This window comes from Abramis brama, assembly GCF_963993115.1.
Source record: "Abramis brama genome assembly, chromosome: 7".
Lineage (NCBI taxonomy): Eukaryota > Metazoa > Chordata > Actinopteri > Cypriniformes > Leuciscidae > Abramis > Abramis brama.
This window is the reverse complement of record NC_139969.1, coordinates 11,007,336-11,026,000: the sequence shown is the minus strand read 5'-3', so window position 1 is coordinate 11,026,000 and position 18,665 is coordinate 11,007,336. Positions and strand designations below refer to the sequence as shown.

At 36.4% G+C, this 18,665-nt stretch overlaps 1 protein-coding gene across 1 annotated transcript in view; it reads right to left on the bottom strand.

Annotated features, from left to right (window-relative positions):
* Nucleotides 1-18,665, bottom strand: part of myo10 (myosin X) — a 45,493-nt gene that overhangs the window by 16,181 nt on the left and 10,647 nt on the right. The window contains exons 3-17 of the mRNA XM_084119279.1: nt 16,810-16,968; nt 9,122-9,309; nt 7,582-7,719; nt 7,352-7,493; nt 5,870-5,954; nt 4,519-4,622; nt 3,630-3,759; nt 3,380-3,498; nt 2,053-2,199; nt 1,856-1,956; nt 1,674-1,740; nt 1,492-1,584; nt 1,205-1,273; nt 488-570; nt 304-412 (exon numbers count right to left, since the gene is read on the bottom strand). Coding sequence (XP_083975405.1) covers nt 304-412; nt 488-570; nt 1,205-1,273; nt 1,492-1,584; nt 1,674-1,740; nt 1,856-1,956; nt 2,053-2,199; nt 3,380-3,498; nt 3,630-3,759; nt 4,519-4,622; nt 5,870-5,954; nt 7,352-7,493; nt 7,582-7,719; nt 9,122-9,309; nt 16,810-16,968 — 1,734 coding nt within the window. The remainder of the gene's footprint in view (nt 1-303; nt 413-487; nt 571-1,204; nt 1,274-1,491; nt 1,585-1,673; nt 1,741-1,855; nt 1,957-2,052; nt 2,200-3,379; nt 3,499-3,629; nt 3,760-4,518; nt 4,623-5,869; nt 5,955-7,351; nt 7,494-7,581; nt 7,720-9,121; nt 9,310-16,809; nt 16,969-18,665) is intronic.

The following is an 18,665-nucleotide window of genomic DNA, read 5'->3' as shown; positions in this document are numbered from 1 at the left end:
AGATTCACTCCAGTAATGTTTTTTTTTCTAAGGCACGTTTATAAAAGCTACTAAAATGCCCTAATTGAACTAAGGCCCAATCCTAGCTTAGTTTAAGCCCTGTCTGTGAAACCAGCCCATAATATACTAATAAATACCTGATGTTTTAGGTTATTAGAAACAAACGATAAACATACAATCACTTGTTACACTTTTTAAAGAGTAAGAGTAAAAATTGCATCTTTACATTCACTTACATTCACACATTTAAATGTACCTGTTGTTTACCTGTTCTAAAGTATTACGAGAGTTGTAGTTTCTTACCTTGAATTGGGAGCTAACTGTAGGTCTGCGATACTTTGAGCCACACTTGACTGTGTCCTGTCCAGTCCAGGTGTTCACTCGCTCAAAGAGATCATACACAAAATCCAACCTGAGAGAACAGGAACGTGTGAATACATGGCCTCATTGAGGACAGTTACACAACTGCATACAAACACACACACACCTGCTCTCCCTGAGTAAGTTGAGAATATCATCTCTGAATGTGTCTCTGTTCTTCTCCAGGATTCCTCTGACATCATACACAACCTGCAGACAAAAAGCAGGATGTTAACCAGAGACATGACACCTGCAGTGCTGACGTTGACCAGCGTTGATTCTTTTCCCCCTCATTCTCCAATATATACACCATAATACATAACAAGTGAATAGACTAAAATTTTTGTACAATTTTTGAATAGACTTCAATTTTTCTTTTTCAATTGCAACATTTTTAATATATACAATTATTTGTATTTCTTTGTATTTTACCGTGATCACCAACTTGGTTGCTGGTAACTGACAGACCATATTGTATCAAAAGTCTATTTAATCAAATATTTAATAAAATGCTATGTATGCTAATAAATAATGCTTCTTGACCCTTTTATAAGATAAATGCTCCCTAAAATATTTATAAAAAATGTATAAATTGAATAAACATTTACACAATTGCATTTGATATATGAACAAAATGGCATTTAAAGGAAATGTATATATATATATATATATATATATATATATATTTATACTTGTTGTATAAATATATATATTTATATTTATTTATTTTTTCTGTTATTTATTGGCAGTTGAAGATGCATACTGTGGAAGTTCAATTCAACTAAAATAAATAAATAAATAAATAAATAAATAAATAATAAAAACAGTAGACATGGTGCTGTACCTCTCCTGCGTAGTGCTTGATTCCAAACTGATGAACTGCAACACGAGGCTTAACATAGAACTGATTCCTCTAATGATATGGAGAGAGAAACAGATTAGTGATTATAGTTATCATATCCAAGTTGGTGATTATGCCCAATATTCATATAAGTGGTTGATCAATATGAGTTTGTTTGGTTCCCTCCATTTGGGAAATACATTCCTGCCTACAGTTCTTGCCCAAGCAAACCTATTGCCCTTCGGAAAAATTAGTGTGTTTGTGTGTGTGTGTGTGTGTGTGTGACGTACAGAATGCTGGCTATGGAGTTTCTCCAGCAATGTGCCATCAGTGCCTTTAGGGAAATGACTCTCCTCATTCACAAGAGCAAGCACACCCAACTTCTGCAGAGAAAATACATGCACAGACAGACTCAGATCTAGAACATCAGAATGTAGACAGTGTTTTTGAGTGATTATGTTTGTGCTTTTACCTTTTCTATGAGATCAAGGCACTCTCCATTGTCCATCCAGTTGACATCATCCCAGACCAGCCCTTCTCTATGATGCAAACACAAAGAAAGTATTAAAACGGCAGAGAATTAGACGTTCACCCTGTGCTTTGGTTGTTGGTGTTGGTGGTGCGTTGGGTGTGTTTATATTTGTAATGACTTACTTGTTGTACTCAAGCTGTTCTAGAGAGAAAATGTGCTTGTTGAAATACTCCTGTAGCTTCTCATTTGCATAGTTAATGTTGAACTGCTCAAACCGGTTCACCTGAGAGAGAGAATGGAAATATAAAAGAGTGGAATAACATCAGTGATGACCAGTGGGTTAAAACCTCTGTCTGAAACTAGTCAGCATGACTCTCACCTCAAAGTTCTCAAACCCGAAGATGTCCAGTATACCGATGGATCTGAAGTCTTCACTGCCATTGATATGGTTGTTCAATTTCCGAATGATCCAAGTGAAGCACTGAGAGTAGAGAGCCATGGCCATAGAGTCCCGTGAGTCCACCGCCTGATACACACACACACACACACACACACACACACACACACACACACACACACACACACACACACACACACACACATGCATATTTGTGATGTTATTCTGACTACAGAAGGGTATTTAAGTCTTTATTACGGAATTAAACATGACTAGTTAAGGTTTAAAACTGAATAATGAAAACAATTCAAAAGACAACATATTCCACGTGTTATTATTTTTTATTTGTTTTAAGCCATTTGTAGCAAAATCCTGAAAAAGCACTTTTTTGTGCCAAAGGCTATTTATTTGTTTATGTATTGGATTTCTTTATTTAAAGATAAAGATATATATATATAATTTACAATATTTATTTATTAAAATATATTTTTTATATATTTCAATATTTAATTGCTTTACTGCTTTTATTGGGTTTTTACTGTCATGTCTTTTAATATGTTGTGTTTAATGTATTTTTAACAGAAATACATAATATAAACATTGGCATTGTATTTAAAAGTATTTGGAAATACTGTGTTAAGAGGTCAAGTTGTAATGTTTAATGGGAAGCAAACTTTAAACCTGTGTCCATACAGTAATAAAAGGGTAAATGAGGAGGGTGAAATGTTTAATAAAGATTTGCAGTAACATGTGAAGTCCTCAAGAGGGAGTGAGAGTTTCTGGTGACTACAGAAGTATTCTGATTAAATCTGTATTGTGTCTCTATTGCATTGCTGTACCTAATAAAACACTTTTCTCAGTCTCTGTTATATGATGGACTGGAGTTCTGCAGGAATTTTAATTTCATTATTTTAATACACTTGCATTTAATGAAAAGGTATATTGTTCCAAACCCAAGACTTTCCTTCATCTTCGAAACACAAATTAAGATATTTTAAAGAAATCTAAGAGATTTCTATCCCTCCATTGACAGTCCACGCAACTACCACTTTGATGCTTCAAAAAGTTGATAAAAAGATCATAAAACTAATCCATATTAATGGTGAATGATGAAAGTCTTACAGGTTTGGAACAAAATAAGGGTGAGTAATTAATGTCAATTTTTTAGTTTTGGGTGAACTAACCCTTTAAGTTGTAATGTATGATTTTACAATTTCACATTACAATTTAATGTTTGTTTGACTGTGCTTTGTGTAAGCGTGTACACAAACTTTGTTTGTTTAGTGAGTGTGTAACACCCCTGTTATACCTGCTCTACAGTGAGGGGTGTGGTGATCTCCTCTCCTCTGAGGATCATGGATCTGTGGGTCAAAACTTCAGCCAGCTGGGTACAATCCAACCCCAAAAGATCTGCAGCTTTACTGAGAGCTACACATACACAGATTGTATGAATATAAATGTAATGCAATTATCATCAGTACAGAAATGTTAAAAAAACTCACAAATGCCAAATCAAGAGAAAAGAGAAACAGAGCTGAAGAGAGTGGATAAGTGATTACCTGCTTTAGAGCAGACTTGTGCTCCACCTGCCGTTAAAAACTCGATGTTTCCCATATGCAGGATTCCCGACAGGAGCCTCAACACCTCCTTGATGTTCTCTTCTCCAAATTTCATTGTCCTCAGAGCATTCTAACACAAATCACAGTCAACCAGCATTGAAAAACAAGAGAACCATATATTTTTCACACTATATTTCAACATTTTGGGGTCGGAAATGAATACTTTAAAAAAAAAAATTAATACTTTTATTCAGAAAGGATGCATTCATCAAAAGTGACAGAAAAGATTTATAAAAATCAAATAAATGCTGCTCTTTTGAACTTTCTATTCACCAAAGAATCCTGAAAAAATGTATCACAAAAATATTAAGCCACGTTTCGACAAAAATATTAAGCATGACAAATATTTTCAACATTGATAAGCACCAAATCATCATATTAGAATGATTTCTGAAGGATGACGTGACACTGAAGACTGGAGTAATGATGCTGAAAATACAGCCTTGCATCACAGGAATAAATTACATTTTAAAATGTATTCAAATATAAAACAGTTATTGTAAATAAATGCAGCCTTGGTGAGAATAAGACACGTATATGCAAAATCAAAGCATCTCATTGGATGAGCCAAGACCAAATCTGTTATAGATTATAGATATTAATTGCTATTGCCATTACTTTTTTTTGCTATTTTTCATTGCTATTTATTACAAAATCCATAAATATCCAAACAATACACTCTAATTAAAAAATTGAAAAACAAAATGTGTGCTTATACATTAGTGCAGTGGGTTGCTGTTGTACAGCAGTGGAGTGTGTGTGTGTGTGTGCGTTCATGTGCTGTACAGTAGTCATACAGTGACGTGTTGTCATGTTGTGACTGTCTCACCAGCACTTCCTGAAAAGTCTCAGTGTCATTAATGGCTTTGTCCTTCACACATCCTGACTGACCCAGATAATGAAAGCCCTCCGGAGGGGAGAGGGAGAACGACTCTGTGAGAAAATGAGTGAGAGCGATAAACACAGATCTTAAACAAACTGATACTGTGTCGCAAACAGCACTGATTCACTGTGATAGTAGTATGACCTTCTGACTTCTCAATCTCATTCGACAGTGACGTCAGCAGACGGTGAACCCTGGCTTAGGTGACTAAACTAAAAAAACCATGAATAACACAGATTTCCTTCATCTAAAGTTAAAATAGAGGGAAAATATTAAGTGACTTGGTTCAGACAGGCAGTAAAAATCTGTTTTGTGTATTCGATTTAAATCTGTTTAGTTGCTTGTGATGTTAAAAAGAAAAGTGCAGTCTATCACTTACTGAATTTATTTATTTGCGCTCAGACGTGTCTCTCATCAGTGTACTCAATATCGAATGAGTGAAGGCCACATGAGCCAACCAATGTAGACACAAGTCTGAACAAATGGATATGATTCCATCCATAAATGGCAGTTAACTATAAAAAATTGCATTTCAAAAGCAAATCATATTTATTTTTCAGTGCTAACCAGGGTTATTATAGTTATCTAAAACTAAAAATATAAAAAATAAAACCATAAAAAAGTTACTTTTAAATAAAAGTTAACTGAAAAAAAAAAATATATATATATATATATATATGAAAAGCATATTTTATTTCAGCTAGTTACCAAGGCAGCATTTCTCATTTTAATTTAGTCTAACTTGATGTACTAAAATAACTTAAACTAAAACTGAAATAAAATTAATTAAAACATATTGACATATTTTTTAAAGTAATAAAAATGATAAAAACGTTATAAAATTGATAAAAATGTTCAAAGAATTCAATGAAAAATATAGGAATAAAAACAAATATAAAATAAAATATAAATAAAACTTTCTACTTAAACTTCTTTCTCTTACTAAAATCAACTAAAACTGAAATGAAAATGAATAAATACACATAGACATATTTATAATAAAAATGACCAAAAGCAATGAAAATAGAAAAATGTAAATTAAATATATAGAAATAAAAACATTCAGAATATTAATATAATCTATAATAGCATCTCTATGACACTAAATAACACTGGTGTTAACAAAGTCTATGTTCATTTGTTCCCAGATAAATATGTTTTTCCAGATTAAAGGTCATCTATATCGCCCTTAAAAATGAAAGTACTTTGAAGGGTCTTCAGTCTGCAACTCAAGGGTAAGAAGAGACCTCAAACAGAAATCTGTGGACAACGTAGACACTAGACGGCCCAGACTCACCCCTCTGTTCTGCACAGGTTCCGGCCAGCAGAGCGTAGAATATGTGATAATTTCTTTCACCAGGATTTTGACGCACAACTCGATTCTGACAGAAATGCACACAGAAAATAAGAGTCCAATGAAGACATGATCACATAAATGACCATGCAAACAAAATCATACATGCAAAAGTTTCATGACTATTAAAAAAAACTCACCTTTTCTAAAAGGTCTGTGTGTTGAAAATAAAGAGTCAAGGCAAATGCAAAAAGAGACATTATCAGAGCATTACCATCTCTGTAAATTAACATATTTTCTTTCAGGGCAGATCTTGATTTTACATGTTTTTTATAAACAAAATATCTTTAAAGGGATAGTTCACTTTGAAATTAAATTTTGGTATGTTTTAGCTTACCTCAAGGGCATCCAAGATGTAGGTGTCTTTTTTTCCGCAGTAGTTTCAATTTTGATATTTTTAGGTCAAACCGTTCTTGTCTGTCAGTCATATAATGCAGGTCTATGGTCACCACCTCAAAGAGCAAGAACGGAGTCCAAATTAAAACAATTCCCCATCGTCCAAATTAAACAATTCCCCATTGTAAGTACACACTGATGGCCTAAGACACGAAATGAGCGGTTTGTGTGAGAAAACGAACAGTATTTATATTGTTTTTACCTCTTATACACAGCCGCGTCCAAGTGATCTGAGGGCGCGGGCGGGTATAGACACTAGATGTCGCCTTGGCTACTGCAGTTCATTGGAACGAAACCGTAGCCAAGGCGACATCTAGTGTATATATCTATACCCGCCCGCGCCCTCAGATCACTTGGACGCGGCTGTGTTCAAGAGGTAACAACGATATAAATACTGTTCATTTTCTCACACAAACCGCTCGTTTCGTGTCTTAGGCCATCAGTGTGTACTTACGATGGGGAATTGTTTAATTTGGACGATGGGGAATTGTTTTAATTTGGACTCCGTTCTTGCTCTTTGAGGTGGTGACCATAGACCTGCATTATATGACTGACAGACAAGAACGGTTTGACCTAAAAATATCAAAATTGAAACTTCTGCGGAAAATAAAACACCTACATCTTGGATGCCCTTGAGGTGAGGTAAGCTAAAACATACCAAAATTTTATTTCAAAGTGAACTATCCCTTTAAAGTCACCTCAGATGACTAGATGCTTTGGCTAAAACAGCCTAGATAATGAATCCTGCTGCTGTTGGGCATTGATGGTGCTTTCTGAACTGTCTGTGCTTTGCAGGACTGTTACTTCTGAAATCTGCTCTTCTAGTGCAATGGTGTTGTTAGAAAACTCACCCAACTGATCACAGCGTGTGTGAGTTTCAGTTGCTTAACGGGATTGCACATCACAAACTATCAGACACAAAATAACTCAAAATCCGAGTGGGATTACTGATAGCCAGGAGACTGTAACAAGTGGCACCACAGTACAGGTGGATGAATAAAGCTACAGAGATGAACTATCAGCTGACACATCCAAACAGAGGATACAGTCTGTGATTCTTCCTCCCTGGATGTTTCCATGCTGGCTGAAATGAAGCTGGATGAATTTTCCAAAGCGACTAGAGTTGTTATTATGAACAGTTTTAGCATTTCCGAACGCCTCCATTATTGGGCTACAGAGACAGAGAAATGAAAAATTCAATGAAACGAGTGAGCACACTGTATATCGAGGGTTTCGTATTATTTAATCTGCGTATGTACCTGCTCTCCAGAATCGCCTCCTCTACATGTGACGATGCCGTCTTTGTAGTTGAGAGCGCCACACTTTGCTGACTCATTGCAGACAGAAAGCGCAGAATCATCTTTGTGCTCTCAGTTTTGCCTGCTCCACTCTCCCCACTGACACACAAACACACATACAGAAAAGGTCAGCGCTGAGAGATGAATATTAGCGGAAAGAGTTGTAATGAGCTGATGTGATCAGCAGAGGGCAGTTGCATTATGGGGCTCATTCAAGGAATCTTTCAAGATTCAAGAAGCTTTATTGGCTCAATAAAAAGAGTTAACACATTGTTAAAGCATGAATAAACTTTTTTTTAAAGAAATACTTTTATTCAGAAAGGTTGCATTAAATTGATCAAAAGTGACAGTAGTTTTACCGTACAATATATACTATTGGTGCATTTTCAATAAAAAAATGCAGTTGTGGTGACCAAAAGAGAACATTAAAAACATTAAAAAGCATTAAAAAACATTAAAAAGCATTAAAAAACATTAAAAACCTTACCAACCCCAAACATTTGAACAGGGTACATATAGCACTATCCACAAATTAGATTCCAACTCTTAAATAAAAGTGTATTTCAACAAACACTCTGTAAAAGAAGGTGCTTAACCTTTTAGAAAATGGTGCTTCTCAACCTCAGGTGATATTTTGGACATTTAAATACAGATTAAAACACTGATGTGTGTCATTTTGCACTAACATCAAATTTAATTCACAAAATAAATTCGCAAAACCTATAGTAGGACAGGACAAAATAACCATTTTAAAGGGGATACAGACATTTAAAGTGTGTAAAACACAAAAGTATCATTACAAAATAATGTTCATAAATGTAAAAGTATGTTATGTCTGTGCAAAGCTTTTGTTTTTATATCCTACCCATTGCCCTTTTCATAAGGCAAGACTTGTTTGCACTCTGTGGTTCCCACTCATCCAACAGGTCTGGGAGTTTGTAGGTATTAGATTTCCAGTGCAATTCTTTTTTGTGGTTTGCAAAAATGGCAAAAGAAAGCGTTCTGGAATCGTGTGTAGTTACAGCTTGAGTGTAAGAAGCATACTTCAGTTTCTACCTCGATTACTGTGCAGTAAGAGCAAAGCCTGTCTTTATATGGTAGCCCTATCGGTGTCCGCATGTTTGCTGAGTCTGTACATGCTCAGGACTTTTCATAGTCTAGGCTTAACCATGGCGGTCAGGTATTCTGCCAATTTGTATCCTCTATGTCGGCTCTCGCTAAAGCTGATGAGAGATCTGCAGCGTTGAGAACAACACAGCAGTCTGCCACCTTTAACCTCTGCATGCTTGAGTAATGAGTGCTGTCAGGTAGCCATGAGTTTGACCTCACACCGTAGTGAGAGGTCAGAGGTGAGGGTTAAGGTCATGGTGGAAAACTTTAAGGTCAGACGGTCTAAAAAAACTAAATTAAAATGAGAACGCAAGCGATAAAACTCATTTCAGAGCATTCAAAATCAGGCTCGCTGAAACCACTGGTTTGTTAAATGCATGCAGAAACACACCTGATGAGCACACACTGGTTGTTGGAGCGCTTCCACATCGATCTGTAGCACTCGTTTGCAATGGCGTAGATGTGAGGGGGAATTTCGCCCAGGTGATGTCGACTGTATCGTTCTACAGCTGAGCCGTCATACAGCCCTGACAGACTCTGATAAGGGTTTACTGCTGCTAAAATAGAGCCGATATACGTCTGCAAACAGAGAGAAGAATAGAGACAGAGGATGAGGAAAGTAGAAACAAGTTTGAACAACCATATTTTATAAACACCCTCTGCATGTGTCTGTGAGCATGTGCACATTTGCTTGTGTTTTGGTGTCTACTGACCTACTTTTCTAACCACTGATGCAAAGATCGGATTGGTTGTTGAGATGTTTTGATTTGAATACCAAATAAGTGCAAATTGGCACCTAAACGGTCAAATGTTCAGGTGAGTTTAGGACTTGTGATACACCCCTGCATCTCTCTTATCATCATATCATACGTATTATCATATATACATGTATGACTGAAGATGAAATTTGAATTAATATGATATAAAACCAGATTTAATATACACTGCACAGCCACAAAAAAGGGTGTTGTTTGAATTTGACTAGGCAAATGCTTAAAAGTCTATGGGCCAGATTTACTAACAACTTGAGCCAGCGCAAAGGTTTTTTTGCGGCTGAGCTTGTTGCTTATGCATTTGTAGGAGTTTCCCTTTCAGGCGCAAAATTTATGGGAGAAGTGTATTTAAATTAATCATGCAAGGTGATTTACTAAGGTTTGCTCTCGTCAATGTACTGGTGTTTGCGCCATTATTTACCAACCCAAAAAAAGCAAGTCTTAAACCAGACGCTACCTGGTAGATTGCGTTGGTCATTATGGAAATAATCTGACTGCGTCTGTGTTTTTTAATCTGCGCGTCGTCACTACATCACGCGCAGAACTTTCCACTCCCATCGGTGCTGTTTATGAATTCCTAATTTGCCCTGTTTAGTAAATCTGCCCCTTAGATTGGATCATTATTGCAAAGATTATTATGTTTCTAACATATTCTATGTTTTCTGCAACAGTTCTTCTACCCCTAACTGATAGAGTGTGTAGTTTTTAATTTCTTAAACAACTATGTAGGAAAACACATCATGGCCATATTCCAGGATGACAAGGTCAAGATTCATCAGGCTCAAATTGTGAAAGAATGGTTGGGAAAGAGCATGAAGAATCATGTTCACACATGAATTGGTACATCTGAGTCTAAACCTTAAATTCATTGAAAGTCTTTGGGATGTGCTGAAGTAAACTTTACAGAGTGCTTGACTCATGCATTGTAAATATAAGATCTTGACCAAAAATGTATGCACATCTTGATGAAAATGACATGACATTTATCATGTCGTTCCAAACCTGTATGAATTTCTTTTGTGGAACACTAAAGAAAATATTTTAAAAACGTCAGGTTTTTTTTGTCCATATAATACAAATCAGTGGTATCCAATGTTGTTTTGTACCCCACAGACTTTCATTAAATGGACAAAAACAGCTGAAACATTCTTCAGAATATCTTCTTTTGTGTTTTGCAGAAGAAAGAAACAATAAAGACTTATTAAGGCTGGGGCTGTTTCCTGCTAATGTGACTCTACTGAAAGGAATGACTGTCAAAATCAAATTTCTCCCACAGAATCTACAAAGGATGACACTTTCAATAAGCTTTGCATGTCTCGTTTATGAGGTTTGTTCAGTCAAATCAGCAACCTGAATTTCCACAGTAGGTTTTATAGTAATATTTTTGGACTATAATTCAGCAAGAGGCAGATGAAAAACAGGTACAGTATAGTAGGAAGTTTTATGCAGACGTTAAACTGTCAGAATGTGGTCCTCAGAAGAGGGAAAGCCGTCTCCTTGAGACACAGGTGTTATCAGTTTGTTCTGAATGGGCTGGTGGGATTCCCTTTTTCTTTTTTAGTACAAGACAGATGAAGTAATTCATCTGAATTTTTGTTTGTTTTTTGCACTGGTGTCTCAGAATGTAGGTGACAGAATCTATGCTTGGAATGCTAAAAACAAATACTGAACAATACTGTCTATTGTTTTTTAAAAGTAGGATGTAAAACTGTATAAGAACAATGGTTTTTCCCACCAGTAGATTAGCTTAATATACTGCTGTCTGGGACACTGTGTGTCCAGAAATTGCAGTGTACACTTTTTAAATGTGTGCTATAAATGGTGCTCATAAATGGCAATTGATTATTCTCACTTTAAAATGCACTGAGGAGGGATTTGTAGGGCTGAGCAAATATGGGCAAAACTCTTTACTGCCCTAGTACTTCAAAAAGCCTTTTAAAGGTATACATGTGTATTAAACGTGTCACAATGGCCTTCATCATCACAGTATGCTAATGCCTATCTAGTGCAAGGGATTTCATCAATATGCTGATTGAGGACTGTGGGGACACTCCAGGCACAGGATGGTTCTGTTGGGAGAGACAGAGTCGTTTGCACCTCAATGACACGTCTGTACCATTTGCTTCACAGGACATATGCTTTCAACTACATACTGTTTATTTACTGGTGTGTTCTAATATGTAACTATGCCATGTTTGGTCTCATCTGACAGCTTATAAACTGAAATGAATGGTGGTGAACTTAATAGAGATACAGTATTAAAGTATCCTAATGTACAATCTAGGTACTATTGGTTAAACATGCATTGAGGAGAATATGTTAATGTTCTTCTCCCCCTCTTGATCACCACACATTTGCCTCATATTTAGGTTTCCTGTCGGTCGGTTTTGGTGTTGGTATTCCACTTATGTTTAACAATGCTTTGCTCAGGGTAAAAAAAGGAAAGGTAACTGTTGATCTGGGAGAAAGGCTTTAACCCCACAACTCCCGCACATCGGTGCGTAACCTCATACTACGAGAAAGGCTTTTACGGCCTCCTCTGCACAACAGTGCATTATTTGTTACATATTTAAACATGTAACTTAATAAATAATTTTGCCTGCTTTAAAGGCTTTGAGAATCTTTCCTTTTATCATTGTTGATGTTGAAAGCTAAAGTGGTAACTTTCATTATCTAAATGTTCAGGTTAAATCCTACATTTTCCTATCAGTTCTAAGAAAGACCTTTAAAGAATAAGAGGTTAAAGAATAACAACAACTTTAATGGAGTCAGATAAATGTTTGAATTATACACGTCATCCTTCAACTGCCTTTTGTTACGATTATTGGTTCAAAATAGCAGCGTAAGCTTCCAGCCTTACAGTTGGATCCTGAAACAGTATTCAATATGTCATGACTTAACAAGCGGATAGCCATAGATTTCCTGAATGGGGCTTTAGTTCGAAACAGATCACGGTTTGCATGGAAAATTAGTAATGTGAAAGCTGCCATGCAAACACTGGAATGCACCGTGGTACCCAAGACTAGATGTAGGAGGAGGTCTGAATTCAGTTGCAATGGTACTGTGGCGCACTACACGCCAAATGTGAATACAACCCTGGCTCACGTCTGCACTTGTTCAGGTAATAAAGTAACCTGTGTATGCATTTTAGTCGATGACAACGTCATTAGTTCAACAGAACACATATAAGAGATGACAGTGGTCATGATTTACCTTGGATACGGCCGAGAGTGAGCATGCAGTGTAATAGTGCAGAGTGAGCGCAATCTGAGCGACAAATTAATGGCTCGCAATCCGCTGTCTCATCAAAAGTTGTCTGTCTGCAAGCAGCAGAAAGCTGCCTTCATGCAACACACATATAAAACACCCAAGTGTTCTTCACTCTGCTGTGCACAACAGCACCAAATTATTACAGAGGTAACAATCGCACTTGGATTCGGGCCGCAGCAAACCAGGGTGAAACCCCCTTTAGACAATGCTGAATTTGGAAAAGCATACTACTCTCACTGTTTCAACCATATAAAGATATGGCAGAAATAGTAAGAGTGATATGATAGTATGCTATATCGAACTCAGCCAAAGTGTGACATACTACCCCAGTGAAATCCCCCAAATGCCCCCAAGAGGGTTTTGTCTCCACAAGTGCTACCTCAGAAATGCAATGAAGGTCTACAGCAGCCACGTCCTTCCCATAACCTCCCCTGGGTGTGTCTGCAAATGTGTGTAACAGCACACTGAGGGGTTTAATTGGGAGTGAAGGACATCAATGTGTGCATTGCTGTTTTTGTTGGGCTCAGTCCAATGGTGCTACTAATATCTTTACAGGGATAGTTCACCCATAATAAAAATTGTAATCATTTACTTACCCTCAAGTTGTTCCAAACCTGTATGAATTTCTTTCTTCTGCTAAACACAAAATAAGATATTTTGAAGAATGTCGGAAATCAAACAGTAGATGTGCCCCATTGACTTTCATAGTATTTTTTTTTCCCATACTATGGAAGTCAGTGGGGCCTATAAACTGTTTGGTTACCCATATTCTTTAAAATATCTTCTTTTGTGTTCAGCAGAAAAAATAAATTCATAGATTTGGAACAACTTGAGGGTGATGAAATGATAACAGAACTGTAGTTCTACGTGCACAGACAGAAGCAAAAATGAGATTGCAGTCTAGAGAGACAGCTGAGAGTGAGTGCTATGCATAGTGATGCATAATAAACTCACACATTATACACACACACACACACACACCCTCTCAATGTTAAAACGAGTGTGTAGGGTGAGAGTTGAAACATGATCCGGCCCAAATGAAGCAGAACTATTTCCTGCTACATGCTTGCACTACAAGGAAAGAGAGAGGCTGAAAAAGAAATAGAGAGAGAGCAATAAAATGAAAAGGAGGTAAACCTCACATGCAAAAGACATTTTCTGGATCACCAGCCCCCCTCGTGTGTGTGTATGTGTGTGTTTGATGTGGGAAGTTGCTCTAGCATTTTCTGTCCAAATGTAAGCCAAAAAAAAAGTCCACAGCTGTTTATAATCAGAGTGAGAGCGAGAGAGAAACGTCTTTGTGTTTTAAATGCTGTGGAATCGGATCTCAGCGAGACACACATTCCAGAAGATGAAATACACACACATGCTCAACCAGACGCTGTTATTTTCATCATGACTTGTATGTTTTTATTGGCATGGAGAATGTTACAATGTTACTGAGACTAATAACTTTAACCTTAGTAATAGGTAAACAAACTATCTGTTATTTTATAAATGAATTTTTAATATAATATAGAAGTTACAGAAGACATTTCGTTGACCACCAAAAACAAACCACACACACCACACATAAATAACACCCTAATTCGTTCTGATTGCTCCCATATGTCACCAATTAGCCAATCAGTTTAGCAGACCTGTGGCGGCTGCCCTAACTAGCCCATCAACTCTTTAGGTTTACAAATGAGGATGGGTTGAGATAGTTTTTCATGTGATTTTATATGCGAACATTTAGGGACCATTTACACGATGCCGTTTTCAACTAAAAGCATTTTGGTCATTCATATGACAACGGCGTTTTGGGGGCCTGAAAATGTGAAAATGTTATGAAAATGAGTTTCAAACTGCAAGTTTTTGAAAATGATACCATTATCGTCTCTGTGTAAACTACAAAAACAAATTTGTGAAAGCGGTTTAGTCTTGCACATGCATATTACATTGGTTAGTAAAGAAATAAGTAAAATAATTGGACAATGAAGAAAAATGTGTTAGTACTGTCAAATTAATGAATCACGATTAATCGCATCTAACACAAAAGTTTGTGTTTATATACTATATGTGTGTTTATATATTTATTATATATGTCTGTGTGTGTATATATACATATACACACAGATACATATATGCACACATATTTATAAACACAAACTTTAATGTTATATGCGAATAATAATAATTGCAATTTTTAGCTGCTATCCTAGTTTTGGCATCAAAACATAAACCGACATGTGACAAAGACATGCGCACATTCATTAAACTGTCAAAATGTTGATGAATGCATTGTTTTATTAAAAATGTAATCGTGACACTTGGGTTTTGCTTGAAATTCAACTGATAATTGAACATATTAAAGGCATTTACATTACATGCTATTAGGTTATTAAGCATAATTGGCGTAAGAAGATATGTCACTAAAGCTGTTTATATATATATACAATTTAGTCCTTCAAGTCCTTTTTCTAACCAATAACAAGGTGTGAGAAAAGTAATGTCGAAAGAGGAAGTGTGTATTTTCTCATGATGAGTGGGGTAACTGTCATTATTGTGATAACCATCTCATACCTGCAGACCACACCCACACTCTTAGCTAACTGGTTAGCTCACACTCAAACTGATCCAATCACACGGCCTCACGTCACAGACAGCAGAGGCAGACAGAGAGATAGGATCGTCTCCTGGATCGACTCATCATTACGTCATAATGATCAATGACAGGACAAAACAGGTTATGTTTGTATCTGTACATGAAGATGAAAGTTTAAATTATTATTCTTTCATTATTATTATTTGGTAGCAATGAAAAATCCCAATTACCGTCCACACTTTATTGTCTTCATTATGTTTGACAAATAAAACAACTCACTGACAGGACATATCTCATATCATTTCACACTGTAAACTCATAATGAAAATGTTTAAACTATGTAACAGTTCACCATAAAATGAAAATTCGGACATAATTTACTGACATCAGTTTGTTGTTTTACATTTTTTAACGGATCTTACCGTGGCCACTATTTTTGCGCTGTCAAGCTCTGCAATGACAAATAAGCTCCATCAAAGCATTATAAATAAAGTCTCATGCGCTATGAAGTCATACGATAGCACTGCGTGAGGAGCAGACTGAAATTTAAGTCGTTTTTCACTGAAAGTCTTGACATCTGCCCTAGCTCTTCTTGGCACATTCATGAGAGAAGCAATCGTGTTCGATTTGCGCACAAATCACTCTTTTAAATCATATGTTTTCAATGAATCCTTAATCCAGTTAAGCAAGATTTCATACTTTTATGGAGCATTTGTCAGTCCATGATGGAAGCCATTTATTATGTTAAAAAGAGCTACAAGGACATTCTTTAATACTTTTTAATCATTTCTGTTCCACAGAAGAAAGCAACTCCAACAGGTTTGGAATGACACAAGGGTGAGTAAATTATGTCAGAATGACAGAAATCTGAGGTGAACTATCCCTATTAATACAACTACACAGAAGTGAAGACATTAACCTGGAAGTCCCCCTAAATGCACACACATACAATCTCTAATCATGTATTAAATGGACATGATGCAGATCTGTAGAAATAAAGACTTCAGAGTGTCGATGTTATTCAGAGAGTCAGCAGTAGCATGTTAACTCTGTTCCTTAGAGTCAGTCTGGAAATCTGGAACAAGACTAACTGCTTTTGGCACAGCCCACATCCCGACAACGTGCGCACACACACACACACACACACTCACACACAGCTGAACCAGGCCCAAAGAAGAACACAGTACACTGTTGTGAGTAAAGGCTCAAAGAGGCAGTATAAAGAAAAGAGTGAAAGGGAGAGAGACGTGTAATTAAGCAAATATATTTTACTTTGACAGACACATTAAAGAGCAGAAAGCCATCCAGCCACCTGCACAACAACCCTGTATCCTTGACAAATATGTCTGTCACCACAGCTGAAACATTCACACACTCGTACACACACAATGCATGCTTGATGAACAAAAAATGAGATGGTTAAGATGTGATTTTAGTGTGTTTGCTCACATATATGCTCTTGTGTGTGTAGCGGAGCTGCAGGTTGTGTAGAATGGCCCCGTCGTGTAGGTCCTGTAGGGTTGCCATGTCCTCGACCCCAGTGATACTGCTGCTGTGCATTGGATAAACCCTCTGCCTGCTCACAGCGTTCTGTTTGTAGGTGTACACCTGAACAAAACACATTTGAATGCATATTACTGAGTATTTGTTTGCATATTTGTGTAATGACCATGAGAAAAAAAAAAAATGAAAGCAATATACAAAGATTTGTTTTTTTTAAGATTATTATATGTTACCGCTCTAAAGTCAAAGATTTATAAATACTGTAACAAATGTATTGCTCATTGTTAGTTCATGTTAGTTAATACATGTTAACAAATGAGACCTTGTGTAAAGTGTTACCATTTTATTTATTTGGTCATTTCTTCTTCAAAATAAAAGACAAAAATAATGACCAGCTGACAGAACATTTTAACAAGACTAAATCAATGCATAAAACCATTTTTTATAATAAAAAATAAAAAAATCACTGTAATGCAGAGAATTCACAGAAGGTGTTTATTGCTTTAATAAACTATAACAATCCTGAAGGTAACAGACTGGCTGCAGATGATCCTATAGACCAGAAACAGAAGCCAGAGACATGAGAAATGTGTGTGTGCTTGACTGCACACGCAAGAATATGAAAAACAGACTCAAATAATTAGAGAAGCACACAGTAAAATACGGAGCCCTGCACAGGACAAGCATACACATATATATACAGTTGTGGACAGAATTATTGGCACCCCTGGTAAATATGACCAAAGATGGCTGTAAAAATAAATCTGCATAGTTTATCCTTTCGATCTTTCATTCAACAAATTTTTAACCTTTCATTGAAGTAAAAGAATTGACAGTGGGGGGAAAATCACATTACGAAAAGATAAATGTTTTTCTCCAAAACACATAGGCCACAATTATTGGCACCCCTAGAATTTTTTATGCATAAAATATCTCTGAAGTATATTCCCATTAATATTAAAAAAATTTCACACCAGGGTGACTAGGAACATGAAATTGTCCAGCTTTGACTTCTTGTTTCACAGGAGTATAAATAAGAGGAAACACAAAGGCCAAATTCCCTTAATCATCCATCACAATGAGTAAAACCAAAGAATATAGTTCTGATGTGCAGCAAAAGATTGTTGAGCATCACAAAATAGAAAGTGGCTGTAAGAAAATAGCTAAAGAATTGAAAGTGACCATTTCCACCATCAGGGCAATAATTAAGACGTTCCAATCAACTAAAGATGTTATGAATCTGCCAGGAAGAGGACATGTGTCTATATCGTCCTAATGCACGGCGAGGAGGAAAGTTTGAGTGGCCAAAGACTCTCCAAGGATCACAGATGGAGAATTGCAGAGATTAGTTGAGTCTTCTTGGAGTCAGAAAGACTTAAAACAAAAAATCAAACATCACCACATGTTGTTTGGGAGGGTTTCAAGAAAAATCCTCCTCGATCATCCAAAAACAAACTCCAGCGTTTGTCAGACATGACTGGATCTTCAAAAAGGACCAGATTCTGTGGTCAGATGAAACTAAAAAAAAAGTGCTTTTGGCAGCAAATCCACCAGATGGGTTTGGTGCAAACAGGGATAAAAAGTCCTCCATGCCCACGGTTAAATATCCTGCTGGATCTTTAATGTTGTGGGCCTATTTTTTTGCTGGAGGTCCTGGACGTCTTGTTCAGATACATGGCATCATGGATTGTAGCAAATACCAACAGATAAAAAATCAAAACCTGACGGCCTCTGCTTTCAACTGCTTTCTCCACTTTCAATTCTTTTACTTTAATGAAAAGTTAGACTTTTTTTTTGACAAT